Below are 15,407 nucleotides of genomic sequence, written 5' to 3'. Positions count from 1 at the left end.
AGCTCTAAACTGAATAGGAACTTTATTCACCTTAAATTTCCCAATTACAAGTGGTCTTATAGTTCATGACCAAAATGTTTAAGACATTGGATCTATGTTTCAGATTTTAAATGGTTGTCTGTCTAAGCCCTGTATACCAGACTTGTTCAGTCAGAGTTCATTTAACTACCTCTTAAATTAAGCACCTTAGGAGGGTGTTCTCCACCTAACGTTCACCTCCTGTTATTAGGCTATAGGCTGTATCTCTCTTTGGAGAACAGACAATCAACCACAGAACTTGTTTCAAATGCTAAACTGAAGCATCTTTTCTCCCGTTTATTAGGCCCACATCGTCAATTTGTTCACGTTATTCCAGCGATCCTCAGATTTTCTCCAGCAGGCTTTTCTATAGCTATGGTGGAGGAGAAGGGGCTCCTTTGGAAGTGATAGTTCAGAGTTTTGCACACAAATAAAAGGTTTGTCAACTGTGCCAGTGAGACGAAGAGAATCAACATAATGTAGATGTGGTAGAGAGCCTCAGCCTGCTTCCACATGGGAATAGGTTGGATGCCAGACACACAACACAAACCTTTGACAAAACTCTGAAAGTCACTGATTAATCTACAGCTGAAACACAGGTTAGCAGAGACAAATTGTATTTGTGAATGTTTATACAGAAAAGGGAAATCAAATCATAAAATGAATAAAATAGGGTGGCTCTAATTGGGTAAACAGTAATATCTATATGATACACGAAAACACACTGTTTTTTTCCCAATTAATAATTGAAACGATGTGACTGTTTAAAAAAAGAACGTCTTACAGGCCTTACCACTTTATAAATCTTGTCATTTTAAATTTCTCATCTACTGTAAGGATAAATGGGCCTAAATGTTCATCAGATTCAGTTATAATGAAATACTCAATCGACATGGTCTTCCTCTCCATTTGAACATTGAAAAGGGACATCCTGGGAAATCTGGGATTTCTGTGCTTCTAATTAAATTAATCAGACTAGCTAAATGAAGGCTTTGCATTTAGATATAACAGGTTTGTATAAAGGTTTGTTTTGTGTGTCTGGCATCCAACCTATTCCCATGTGGAAGCAGGCTCTCCATCACATCTACAACACGTTGATTCCCTTTAATTTCACCGGCACAGTTGACAAACCTTTTATTAGTGTGCAAAACTCTGTTTGAACTATCACTTTCAAAGACTATCTTAAATAAAACATCTCAGTGTTACCCCCCCCCCCCCCCCCCCCCCCTTAAAAAAATAAACAACACGCACCTGGCTTTTCCTTTTCCTACTAAATGACTAAATGTAATCAATGTGCTGGTGATACATAATAATCTCTTAAAGCCACAGTCTAAAAGGCAGTTCTCTAGGTTCTCTACTCTTTTCTATTTTTACCAATGACCTGCCACTGGCCTTAAACAAAGCTTGTGTGTCCATGGCATGTATGCTGATGATTCAACAACATACACATCAGCAACCACAGCTAATGAAGTCACTGAAACCCTTAACAAAGAGTTGCTGTCTGTTTTGGAATGGGTGGCCAGTAATAACCTGGTCCTGAACATCTCTAAAACGAAGAGCTTTGTATTTGGTACAAATCATTCCCTCAGTTCTAGACCTCAGCTGAATCTGGTAATGAATAGTGTGGCTGTTGAACAAGTTGAGGAGACTTAATCACCTGGTGTTATCTTAGATTGTAAACTGTCATGGTCAAAACATAGAGATTGAATAGTTGTAAAAATGGGGAGAGGTCTGTCCGTAATAAAGAGACGCTCTGCTTTTTTGACACCACACTCTACAAAGCAATTCCTGCAGGCTCTAGTTTGATTGTATTTGGATTATTGTCCAGTCACATGGTCAATTGCTGCAAAGAAATACCCAAATAAGCTGCAACTGGCCGGGAACATAGCGGTACGTTTTGCTCTTCATTGTAATCAGAGGGATAATATTAATACTATGCATGCCAGTCTCTCTTGGCTGACAGTTGAGGAGAGACTGACTGCGTCAAACACTTACCCCACCAAACATACCACCAGGGGTCTTTTCACAGTCCCCAGGTCCAGAACAAATTCAAGGATACGTACAGTATTATACTGAGCCATGAGTGCATGGAACTCCCTTCCATCTTATATAGCGTAAGTGAACAGCAAACCTGGTTTCAAAAAAATAAATAAAGCAACACCTCACGACACAACGCCTTTTCCCCATGTGACCTACTTGTTGTGTGTATGTAGGCTCCTGAGTGGCCCAGCGGTCTAAGGCACTATATCTCAGTGCTAGAGGTGTCACTACTGACCCTGGTTCAATCCTGGGCTGTATCACAACTGGCCATGATCAGGAGTCTAATAGGGTGGCACACAATTAGCCCAGCGTCGTCTGGGTTAGGGGAGGGTTTGTCTGGGGTAGGCTGTCATTGTAAAATAAGAATTTGTTCTTAAATGACTTGCTTATAAAGGTTAAATGATGTGTAACTGATAGATGCACACACACTACATGTTAATGTATGTAAAGTATTTGTCTTTAATGTATGTAAATTGTAAAGTCTGTAATGTATTTTTCGTTTTGTGTCGGACCCCAGGAAGACCTGCTGTCGCCATTGGCGTCAGCTAATGTGGATCCTAATAAATCAAATCAAATCAAAAATGCAGCACCATTGGGTAGGCAGCACTTCTATAGGCCTAATCACTTCTATAGGCCTAATCACGTCTATAGGCCTAATCACTTCTATAGGCCTAATCACTTCTATAGGCCTAATCACTTCTATAGGCCTAATCACGTCTATAGGCCTAATCACTTCTATAGGCCTAATCACTTCTATAGGCCTAATCACGTCTATAGGCCTAATCACTTCTATAGGCCTAATCACGTCTATAGGCCTAACCACTTCTATAGGCCTAATCACTTCTATAGGCCTAATCACGTCTATAGGCCTAACCACTTCTATAGGCCTAATCACTTCTATAGGCATAAAAACTTCTATAGGCCTAATCACTTCTATAGGCCTAATCACTTCTATAGGCATAAAAACTTCTATAGGCCTAATCACTTCTATAGGCCTAATCACTTCTATAGGCCTAATCACTTCTATAGGCCTAATCACGTCTATAGGCCTAACCACTTCTATAGGCCTAATCACTTCTATAGGCATAAAAACTTCTATAGGCCTAATCACTTCTATAGGCCTAATCACTTCTATAGGCCTAATCACTTCTATAGGCCTAATCACTTCTATAGGCCTAATCACTTCTATAGGCCTAATCACTTCTATAGGCCTAATCACGTCTATAGGCCTAACCACTTCTATAGGCCTAATCACTTCTATAGGCCTAATCACTTCTATAGGCATAAAAACTTCTATAGGCCTAATCACTTCTATAGGCCTAATCACTGCTATAGGCATAAAAACTTCTATAGGCCTAATCACTTCTATAGGCCTAATCACTTCTATAGGCCTAATCACTTATATAGGCCTAATCACTTCTATAGGCCTAATCACTTCTATAGGCCTAATCACTTATATAGGCCTAATCAAATCCTTCATAGCCAACATGGGCAACACATTTTCAAGGCTATGATGTGAGATCTATCAGAATGCATAGTTTACAACAAACAGAACTCACAAGTTGGAGCAACAACTGAAAATATAACTAAGTGTCTAAGATCTAAGATGACCCTCAGATGGCTTTCTAAGCCAAAATGATGAGTAAGGCGCTTATCTTTCAACATACCTGCCAGTCTGTAATGACTGAGGATTTTAGTCGCTAATACTCTCAGATTAAGGAATGCTCATGTACCAACAAATAAGCCTACTGAGTTAATTGTGTGCAAGATTACATAAATAGGGTAGCCATCAATAGACACCCATCGGGTAAAAATATGGAACATTTTTGATTTCACCAATTTTCATAACTGCATCATTATGAGAAACAATGGTCTTGTTTTGCAAATCAGATCAATGTTGGTCAGATGTTATGCCGGTGTGATTATTATTACCTATCCCTTCTGGCTGAAGAAAGAAAAACAAACAATTGGTTGTACAACACTAAAGTGTAACAAACGCTGAAACAAGAGCTTGTTAATCAGAAGGTGCTGAGCTGGGCTGAGCAAGACTTGGCTGGGCTGGGGAGGAGCCAATTACTGCCCTGGTGTTGACGAAGGAAGGGAGAAAGTCTCTAAAGGGAGTTGTCCAAGAGAAAATGTACCTAGGGCCTACCCACCTACCACCCATCTCATCAGCTGCTTAGGCCAGGAAGAGGTAGGGCTGGGAATTGCCAGGGACCTCACGATACAATATTATCACGATACAATATGTATTAAAATTCTCACAATGTATTATGTATTGCAATTCGACATTGCGATTTTGTTGCGATTTGATGTTCCAAACATATTGCTCACTATATGTCGGCTGCAGTGAGACTAGAGAGAGTCATGAGAAAGCATCAGGGAAATAAATATGCTGAAAATATGTTGGCTAACTATTTAAAAAGAAGATGGAGAACAAGCCATAGGATGAAAAAACACAGTGTTTTGGCGCAGGTACAGCCAACTAGCGCTAGCCAATGCTGTTCAATAGCAGCAAATGTTATCATTTTTAGGCCTTACAAGTACAACATCAATACAATATGGGCCCAAAATAATATTGCGATATGCAACTGTATCTATTTTCTCCCCATCACTAGGAAGAGGCCTATAAAACCACGTTTACTGCCCGCTACAGGGCCTGTTTTTGAGGAGTACCACTGACCAACACTGTAGGCTATTTCTATTCCTTGGTTGTAGGGACTGGAGAGGCTAAAGCATGTCTGGTCATCAGTTACAACACCCTCAGTCAAACGGACCACAAAAATATATTTCTCTGTGCTGATCTTTGGATTATCACTGATCCTGCCTGTGAAGCAGCGAACAGTAGGGGAATTGAAGGGTATCTGTCATGCTAGCTTGCTCCGGCTCCACCCTGGAGACCAGAGCGTGGGTCATAAGGCTGGAAAGGCTGACAAAAACAAATCTTTAATCAATACCCTGGCCCTCAATGCAAACCCCTCTCTCCTCCGTCTCTGTCTCAGTGCGTTCCATGAGTGACAGTTTTTCCTTTTAATCTGTGCCCAGTGCTGCTCATATTGTTAGGAAATAGTGAGCTAGTGTTACGGTACCTTGGCTAATTCAGCAAACCATTGTTGGCTGCACATAGTGTCTAGGCTATGTAGTAAAACCCTCATGAAGATCTACATAGGTTCAACACTTTTAGGGCTTATTTCTAAAGAACTAGGCTGAAATGCAAAACACTCCACAACAGGCCAGTATTCACTTTGCAATGTTGGCCTCGTCTAGGAAGCCTCTGTCTTTAGTGACAGGTGAACAACACTTTACCACAAACATGTATACACAGTCCTCTATATATATATAACAGAAAAATAACTACAATCAGAGGAACAAAGAAAATGTTAAACAACAGTAAATGACCATTTTTAAGGCATTAAGCAGCCATGCATGAAAGGAAATCAAGCACACAGCCATGCAACAATTGTTCTATAACATGCAATTCTACCATGCATTATTCTGCACTCAGTAGTACATCAGGGCCCATTCAAGCATCTGAAAGCAATGGCACAGTAAAGACATCACACACACAACCAACAGAATAGTTGGCTATACAATTAGAGTGTCTGGTATATTTACAGGGTCATTGTTAACCGATCCATATGAATTACAGAACCAGATAGAGGGATCACATCAGTGAATAGCGTGACAAAGTGGACTCAACACTTTTCTAACCCAGACTACCATCTCTGCGCAGACAGAGACACATCCCTCAACAACTTCAATCATGTGGCGCAAAACACGCCTAATCCTCAAGGCGCACTAAAGGCCCACTGTCTGTCCGTCCACAAACACTGTCCCCTCCTCAGCAGCTGGCGCCACACTAAAAACACTTATTAGGATAGAAATAAAAACACTGTGATTGAATCAAAACCGGAGCAAGAAGGCATTTGTCAGCCAAGATGCGGTGGCCGGTGACTAACATGCTGTCAATCAAAAGCAATCAATCTGGGTGAGCTGTTGTGAGGCATATGGGAGGAGGGAGGAGGGGAGGGGAAGGTAGAAGGGGTTCCCCTGTGTTATGTGTTGTTGCCATTAAACAAACCATTTCTGATGACAAATAAGGCACTTGAGTTCCACCTCCAGAATGAGCTAATCGTGACACTCAGCATATGATTGGCATCAAAAAGGTCATTTTAAATGTCCATCTTGACTGCCATGTTGCATGGGTCATAACTAGACTCTATTTACAGGAAATAGCCTATAAAAAAAACATAGGAGGCTATTGCTAAATGGACCTCTTCTTCACTCAGTTCAACTTTATAATATGATGCCAATATCCAGACCTCTACCCAAACTAAAAAAATATTTAAGATCTCACTGATTTTTGCATCTGGCTTAACAAGGCTTTGATTGCACTGGACCTCTACTTGATTAGCACAATCTTTTCAAATATTAATGATCAGAGAGGCAGAGTATTCCCCACACTTCTGAAAAGTCAACACAATGCTTGATTAGGCCACTGCTAGGGGGGAAACTTGAGCCTGGGGTTTACTACTACAGAAAGCAAATTAAAGTAGCTGCGTCATGTTTCCCTGGCAGTAATAATAAGGGCAACTTTCTTACGGTCTGGTGACTCTTGATGGGGGGAAAAGAGGGGGAGCTTTTTGGGCAACCAATTATCGTAATTAGTCTATATTATTTATATAACAGTGTTAGTCTACTTAGAGTAAAAAAATAAGCAACCTGGCTACTTACTCTAGTAAGACTTGAGTACTACGGTGTTGCTTAATGTATAGATTCATAAGTGAGGAGGCTAAGCTAGGCTAGGTCAAAGAGCTGCAAAAAATATTCAATGGGAAGTTCAACAAACGTGCACTCGGACGGTTAACTGCCTGCAACAAACTGAAAAGGTGCAAACTTTGTGTGCTCCAACCCTCACCACGCACACACATCCATGAACATCCCATCTCAAGGAGAGCAGAGGTGAGGGCTTGTGGTGCGTACACACGGCACACACACACACACACACACACACAGTCAGCCAGTGAAGGACGCAGCCACGCTACAGCCCTTTATCCTTATCAGACCTACTCCCACAATTACTCAGATCACTGGTTTACCTGCCTGGGCCTGGGCTCTGGGCTCTGGGCTCTGGGCCTGGGCTCTGGGCCTGCGCTCTAGGGCCTGGGCTCTGGGCCTGGGCTGCGTTACAGTGTCCTGGTGGTACAGAAACCTCCAGCCAGCCAGCCAGGCAGAGAGAGCACATTAACTAGGCCGTCTAACATGGGAATAGGATGCCATAATAAAAAGCACCAGCATGAAGGGAGAGCTAGACTAGAGAAAACACACAAGAAGACCAACTAGTCAGAGCTGTCAAACATTGTTTTTACATTTGAGTCATTTAGCAGACACTCTTTTCCTGAGCGACTCACAAGAACAATTAGGGTTAAGTGCCTTGCTCAAGAGCACATTAACAGATTTTCCCCCTAGACGGCTCAGGGAGTCAAACCAGCAACCTTTCAGTTACTGGCCCAACACTCTTAACCGCTAGGCTACACAAGAGGGGTGACGTGTTAGTCAATCAACAATGACCCGAATCCCAATCATTAAGAATCACAGACTACAACACAAACCAACTCTTCTGCTTCCTTTAAATCTACATCTCAACATGTGTTGAGTCAAAACACTGAGCTTTAAAGCAGCTAAAGCAATATTAAGGACATCAGCGTAACGATGAAGACTCTCTTTTCAAAACATTACTGCAAACATGAACACACTTAATTACCTAGATCAACAGAGCCTTTGGCAGTGGAGGAACTGTAGAGGAAGCGGCAGTGTTCATTAAGCATGAAGAAAGTAGTCACTTTCACAGAGACACAAACTGCTGTATGGCGCTAAAGCGTGCATGGCAATCTTTCAGTAACAGAATGTTGTGAATTCAAAGAATCCTCCTCTTGATTAGGCTAAATGTTAAAACAGAAATGATACAACTTATCAGGGCAATAAAAACACTTCCAGCACAGCAGCCTTCTCTCTGTGCATTTCTCATTCTCAGGCCTAATCTTATCCCAGTGCATTCGTCACTCAGATGAATGGAGGAATCCTCATTCAGATGAATGGATAGGAGAGTTTTACACTCAGAAACATACAGTAGGTGTCCTAGCAGACTTCCTTCTCTCTCCTGCTCCTGATCTCAACCTGAATCAATCACTCTTAGTTAACGACAACACTTCTACTGTTGACAGCAGACACTTCCATCAACAGAGCAGTGAGCTCCTCTCTGGTCCAGGAGGAACACCCAGAGGAGGAAAGGAGGAAGTGGAGAGGAGAGGAAGGGGGGGGGGTGTGTGTGTGTGAAAATCAAGAGGTAAATAAATGACTCAATGAATGAATAATAGATTGACCAACTATAGTGGGCTCTTGGAGAAGAGCACAGTGCCACGGGGGGGTGCAGTATTAATAACACTCTCTTACTGTTCATCTCTGTGTCATCACTGATACTCTTAGGAGGAGCATGGCCGGCATAACACACAGCTGATCTGTACATTCCATCCGGATTACGAATTTTCTTCAGTCCTTCAGGAGGCAAAAAGAGAGTAGAGAAAATCGAGGAAAAGAAGTAGGGCATTCTCCCAGCTGCTTACAATAGCCCCGTACCGCCCTGTTTCCCCTCATGCAAACACATTGACAGACAGACGCTGGACAGTAAGGATGGTTAAGTGCAAACAACACATTATAAACAAATCCCACAATAAAGGAATGAGGCATGAGCTGTTCAACAGACAGAGGTGGTAAACACACAACAGAGGCTGGCTAGCTGAGTTCTATTGCTATTCCTAACCCTGACCTTGGCTTAACCTAGACCCTTGGCTTAACCTGGACCCTTGGCTTAACCTAGACCCTTGGCTTAACCTGGACCCTTGGCTTAACCTAGACCCTTGGCTTAACCTAGAGCCTTGGCTTAACCTGGACCCTTGGCTTAACCTAGACCCTTGGCTTAACCTAGAGCCTTGGCTTAACCTGGACCCTTGGCTTAACCTAGACCCTTGGCTTAACCTGGACCCTTGGCTTAACCTAGACCCTTGGCTTAACCTAGAGCCTTGGCTTAACCTGGACCCTTGGCTTAACCTAGACCCTTGGCTTAACCTGGACCCTTGGCTTAACCTAGACCCTTGGCTTAACCTGGACCCTTGGCTTAACCTGGACCCTTGGCTTAACCTGGACCCTTGGCTTAACCTGGACCCTTGGCTTAACCTGGACCCTTGGCTTAACCTGGACCCTTGGCTTAACCTGGACCCTTGGCTTAACCTGGACCCTTGGCTTAACCTGGACCCTTGGCTTAACCTGGACCCTTGGCTTAACCTGGACCCTTGGCTTAACCTGGACCCTTGGCAAGGGGAATCGACAGTTACATAACATTTTTTAACCACCCCCCCCCCCCCTCCAAAAAAAAAAACAAACACAAAAAACACAAAAGGACAGTTGCTAGGGCATCACTGCTGGAGTATAATGCAAAATAGTAATCCACAGATATACATTAGCCTATAGCCTATTCAAGCTATTGACAAAGAGCAACTGGTGAACCTAAGCTCCAATAAGAACGTTTATACACCCCATAATACTTCCATTATGAGGCACCTCTACTGACAAGTGAAGGGATTGTATTGATATATGGTGCACAGTTGAAACTTTCAGACAGTTAGAACAAAAAAACATTATAAGTCGGGAAAGTATACAGAATCTCAGTAACTGTTCCATGAGTATGCCTAGTTCACTGTTCTGTTGAGAGTTCAAGGCTGACACTTCTACTGTCACAGATTCTGGCATACTTATTTTACATCTTATTGATCTCAGAGATCCTCTTTTCAAACTGTTCTGACAGGCCACAGCCTAGCATACAATACAGACATCTTATTTAAAACATCAAACAACAAATAAATCAACGTATCATGGTTTAAAAGGCAAATATGTAGAATAAACCAGAGATCTAAATTAGCAGTTGAGAACAAAAGAAGCGTATCAGAAAATCCAGCCTTATTGATTGGTTCTTCTGCAGTGCCAGACATTCAGCTTGCTCGTAGGCTTAGGTATACATGCTTGTTTATCTATTCTATTTAGGATTTGTTTTTCTATGTTGCTGAACGACGCATCTCTTGGTGAGAACAAACAGTTAAATGTTTTATATTCTGGGAATGCTCCCTAATGAATGGCAAGTGAAGAGGCCAGCAATCAGGCTCATTGTAGGCTGGGTTTGATTCAGGTCGATATTGGTCCAGATCATATCAGTAGTAAGCTGGATGAATCAATGTGATCAATCAGAGAGGGCCTTGTGAGGCAGCTTGTAAAGGCTTGTTAGAGACAGACAGGAATGATACCAGGTCTCAGCAGACAGAGTCAGCCAGAGTCTGTAGCACGGAAGGAGCAGACTACCATCCATCCACGCCTCACTAATTCAATTACGAGGCAGGAAAAGGGAAAATCTCCAGCCTGATTCTAGGTTGATTCCACACGGGTCTGTCTGAAATCAGGAGAAGGTCACTTGTTTGACGATGTAAACACTAGGTTACAGCCAGCACTGACTGAAGTTAATGACTGTGGGATTTCCTGATGCTTTATTCTATTGTTGCAGCCTGTGAACTTTCTAACTCAGACATCAATTAGAAATAGGCCTACACTACATTTGTTTTGTAAAGCATTGATGTTTTTAATGGGTATTCTCTCGTCTTTTACTCACAGGGCTATAGTACTGTTTCACATGTATTGACTGCATTCAGGTTTTGACATACAAGGTTATGTTCTCTTTCTTGAGGGAGATACCTTTCAGTGTGAACATGTTATAACCACGTTAAATTGCACTAATAACTATTTTAGAGATTTAGGCTATAGAGGAGAGAAATAGAGAAATGGCATGCTGTCTACAGATCATGGAGGGTAGCCTAAGTTTTGCATGTATATAGGGGAAGAAAAGTATCTGGCCTTGCCTCTGTCCCGTTCACACCCATTACATCTACCTGGCTATCACTGTCAAGTCCTGAAGGATTCAAACGTGTCAGAAGTTTACTCTAAAGACTAATACGAGGAGGTAAGATTTGTCGCTTGACTGAACTGATCTTCATTCAAAAGACACATGTGCCCTCCGTGACAAGTGGTCTAAGACCCACTGTTCTTTGGGGAGAGTTAGCAGAAAGCTCTATTCTCCAGGGTCTAGCAATCTGTTAGATGGGCAAGAAGGATCCTAAGTCATGGTGTTACTCTGTACACAGAAGACCACTGAGAGAGACTGGCTCATGTCCCCCTGGGAATAGCACAGGATGTGTGCCTTCAGGAGACCTGCCAAACATCACAACTATAGCCTATAGCCCCCCCCCCCCCCCCCCCCCCCCCCCCCCCCCCCCCGCCATAGTCCAGCTGCTTCAAGGACAAAAGGTTAAGGGAGAGGCTGGCTTGTACTACCTATGGCTCAAGAGGAGAGTGTAGTCCAGTAGCCGCACTGCTGAAATAATAGGATCTTTTTTTGAAGTAGCCTATCTTGGCCTAGCCTAATCTACTATATTCCATATTCTCCCTTTCCATGTAACATCATTGGATAACTGATATTAAATGAATGTCGGATGGAGAAATAAAGAGTGCCCGACTATTCTATGTAAAAGCTCCCAGGCTCCAGATTGCCTGAGAGGACTTTGTGTTTATATAGAGGTATGAAGCACTCTCTCTCTCCTTCTCCAGCCTCCCCCTCCTCCTCCTCCACTGACCAACCTCACAGGAACACCGAAAATACCTCAACCTGCTCAGCAATGGGAGTTTCAAGTCAGGGTTTCAGTAAAAGCTCCTGGTGATGGAGTGGCGAAGAAATGAACAGAGGTAGCCGTCTGTACATTACATTCATCTTGTGTGTGTGAATGTAATGCATTGGGTCTAAATGCCACTGTGAAGTAGTAAGTCCTTACTATTACGGTGTTCTCCCTTTATAATTCCGTCATATACATTAGACCTACTACTAAACTATCAACGTTAACTATGTCCTGGCATGGTCATCCTTTCCACAGCTCCATACCACCCCCCTGTGGAGCTTTGTTTAGAGGTTGACTCTATCAGATCACAGGCTCAACTCTCTGATCTTTGTTACAGTGGTCACTAGAGTCTGGGAACACATTCACCACCAGCGTTATGTTTATTGTATAACCTAGATCATAAATGTGTTTCAAATCTTTTATTTTACGTTGGAGGAGGCTCAAGCGGTGACACACATACACACACAAATAGGAAGTAGAGGATGTCAACTCTTTTCTTCGCTACTGATGCTAAAAAGACCAGCCGGACTTAAAACCCTCCCCTCATGTTCTTGACGTCAACAGTTACCTCTGCAGTGGTGTGTCAATATTGGACGTCGAATAATTGTACGCCTGTTTTAGGCACTCTATCTATGTATTCCAGTGATTGACAACCATTTGAAAATATGAGATCGCTCTTTGTCGCCACCCACTGGTTACACATGAACAATACAACTCCATGTAGTTGTAAACAATTTGAAGAGCATCATTGACTAAACGCAAGCTAGCTTGATTGCATGGTAAGAAATCGACGCAGAACAACAACTAATATTAATGAAAACTGTGCAAACTCGGAAGTTAAAATGCGTGTACCGTAAGTCTATATTGTATATGACTAAATAGGCTGTCCATTAGATTGTATTTTCACATGTTATTTATTAGTGATACAGCAGCCTGAAGAGTTTCATTCCAAAATGCTATTTCCACATATTTTTCACATTTATGTTTTTTCATCAGAAATGATTGCTTATGGGTACCTTCATTTGTGTGTAAAAAATTAATGTCTCAAATTTTTGTTAGATGTATATTAAAACGGGTTTTGTTGCAAAATGCTATATATCTATTGTTTAGCTGAAATGGAATACTCTTATCCTGTTGGCTGTGATTTGTGGTTGTACTAACTGTAAGTTGCTCTGGATAAGGGCATCTGCTAAATGACAAAAATGTCAAAATATCTCATATTACCATATTGATTAATTTTGTTTTTTACATTTGTGTTGTATATATAGTACCTTCGGAAAGTATTCAGACCCATTGACTTTTTCCACATTTTGTTACGTTACAGCCTTATTCTAAAATGTATTAAATTGTTTGTTTTTTCCCTCATCAATCTACACACAATACCCCATAATGACAAAGCAAAAACAGGTTTTTATAAATGTTTGCGAATTTATAAAAAATGTAAATAGCACATTTACGTAAGTATTCAGACCCTTTACTCAGTACTTTGTTGAAACACCTTGGCAGAGATTACAGCCTCGAGTCTTCTTGGGTATGACTCTACAAGCTTGGCACACCTGTATTTGGGGAGTTTCTCCAATTCTTCGCTGCAGATCCTCTCAAGCTCTGTCAGGATGGATGGGGAGCTTTGCTGTACAGCTATTTTCAGGTCTCTCAAGAGATGTTCAATCGGGTTCAAGTCCAGGCTCTGGCTGTGCCACTCAATGACATTCAGAGACTTGTCCCGAAGCCACTCCTGCATTGCTGTGTGCTTAGGGTCGTTGTCCTGTTGGAAGGTCAACCTTTGCCCAAGTCTGAGGTCCTGTGCGCTCTGGAGCAGGTTTTCGTCAAGGATCTCTGTACTTTGATACATTCATCTTTCCCTCGATCCTGACTAGTCTCTCAGTCCCTTTTGCTGAAAAACATCCCCACAGCATGATGCTGCCACCACCATGCTTCATTGTAGGAATGGTGCCAGGTTTCCTCCAGACGTGACGCTTGGCATTCAGGCCAAAGAGTTCAATCTTGGTTTCATCAGAACAGAGAATCTTGTTTCTCATGGTTCTGAGAGTCTTTAGGTGCCTTTTGGCAAACTCCATGCGGGCTCTCATGTGCCGTTTACGATCTGGCCACTCTACCATAAAGGCCTGATTGGTGGAGTGCTGCAGAGATGGTTGTCCTTCTGGAAGGTTCTCCCCTCTCCACAGGGGAACTAGAGCTCTGTCAGAGTGACCATCTGACATGCACTGTCAATTGTGGGACCGTATATAGACAGCCTTTCCAAATCATGTCCAATCAATTTAATTAACCACATGTGGACTGCATTCATGTTGTAGAAACATCTCAAAGATGATCAATGGGAACAGTATGAACCTGAGCTCAACTTCGAGTCTCATGGCAAAGGGTCTGAATACTAATGTATATAAGGTATTTCTGTATTTTTATTTTTAATACATTTGCAAACATTTCTAACAACATGTTTTTGCTTTGTCATTATATTGTGTTGTGTGTAGATTTTGAAATTGTTTTATTTAATAAGTTTTAGAATAAGTCTGTAACGTAACAAAATGTGGAAAAAGTCAAGGGGTCTGAATACTTTTCGAAGGCACCGTATATATTGATGTCACAAATGTATAATTTGTACAGTTCTTAATTAAAGATGTAGTTACTTGTCACGTTTGACATGTCAAAAAAACGTATCACTACTAGTCATTTCTCTGAAAGTAAAGGGAGATATATAGCGTTTTGCAGTAAAACATGATTATTTGTCTCTCTGAAATGAAACCATCAAGTGATAGATTTAAACCAAATACATGTCTGTCATTGAACAACCCCATGCCACCATTAGATGGTGAAAAAACACATCAATCTCTTTCATAACTTCTTTAAACAATAAATACTAATTTACCAACATTTCTAAAAATGGATATGTAGCGTTTTGGAATGAAACTCCTCAAATAGTTCTACTACAATTAGGCTACTAATCACAAACATTGCTTGAAAAAAATAAATAGTTAATACAGGTTAACATAGTTTAGTCATACTCTCACTTCAAAAAAACAACAATGAACAGTGTCAATTGTAGTGCATGCGTTCTTGTCTCATGCAAAGGTGCTGATCTTTAAAGCGACAATGTGCTATGTACTTGTCCTCTGTAGTTTCGACTCTATAATTCCGACTTGTAACCAAATACTCAGGAGTATTACCCTCTAACTCAAATGACATATTCAAATCAATATATGGATCCTGACCAGAAGCACATTTCAACCCAAATGAGCTTTAAATATTCAATAGACTAGAACATCAAAAATGCATTTTAAGATCATGCCTTAAAAATAAAGATAAACTACACTTTCTGCCTAAGAGATAAGAAAAACGCTCTTTAGAATCTTACTGTTCATTAAAAAAAAAAACACACCTGGTGGCATTCAATTCCAAAGCTGTGTATGGCACAACATCCTAGCTTTAAAATATATTTGATTGCTATATCAAACATCGAAATTATTATAAAATACCACTTTTAACTGAACAATAATATAATAGGATGGTCTCTGTAATATCGACACCAGTCTAAATCCCACTTGAAATTAGAGTAGTACA

General features: G+C 41.4%; 1 protein-coding gene across 8 annotated transcripts in view; it reads right to left on the bottom strand.

The window, feature by feature from the left end:
* The window catches only part of LOC110532462 (calmodulin-binding transcription activator 1), a 616,618-nt gene that overhangs the window by 600,461 nt on the left and 750 nt on the right, over window positions 1-15,407 (bottom strand). For 7 of the 8 annotated variants that reach the window (XR_005053299.1, XR_005053300.1, XM_036988465.1 and 4 more), the window contains exon 2: window positions 8,512-8,613. The exons of the other annotated variant lie outside the window; for it this stretch is intronic. Coding sequence is in view for 5 of the 7 variants with exons in the window: in XM_036988465.1 (XP_036844360.1) it covers window positions 8,512-8,613 (102 nt within the window). In the remaining 2 variants the exon portion in view is untranslated. The remainder of the gene's footprint in view (window positions 1-8,511; window positions 8,614-15,407) is intronic. 8 annotated transcript variants of the gene reach the window in all.

Source organism: Oncorhynchus mykiss, chromosome 9 (assembly GCF_013265735.2).
Source record: "Oncorhynchus mykiss isolate Arlee chromosome 9, USDA_OmykA_1.1, whole genome shotgun sequence".
Lineage (NCBI taxonomy): Eukaryota > Metazoa > Chordata > Actinopteri > Salmoniformes > Salmonidae > Oncorhynchus > Oncorhynchus mykiss.
This window is presented reverse-complemented; position numbering and strand designations above follow the sequence as displayed.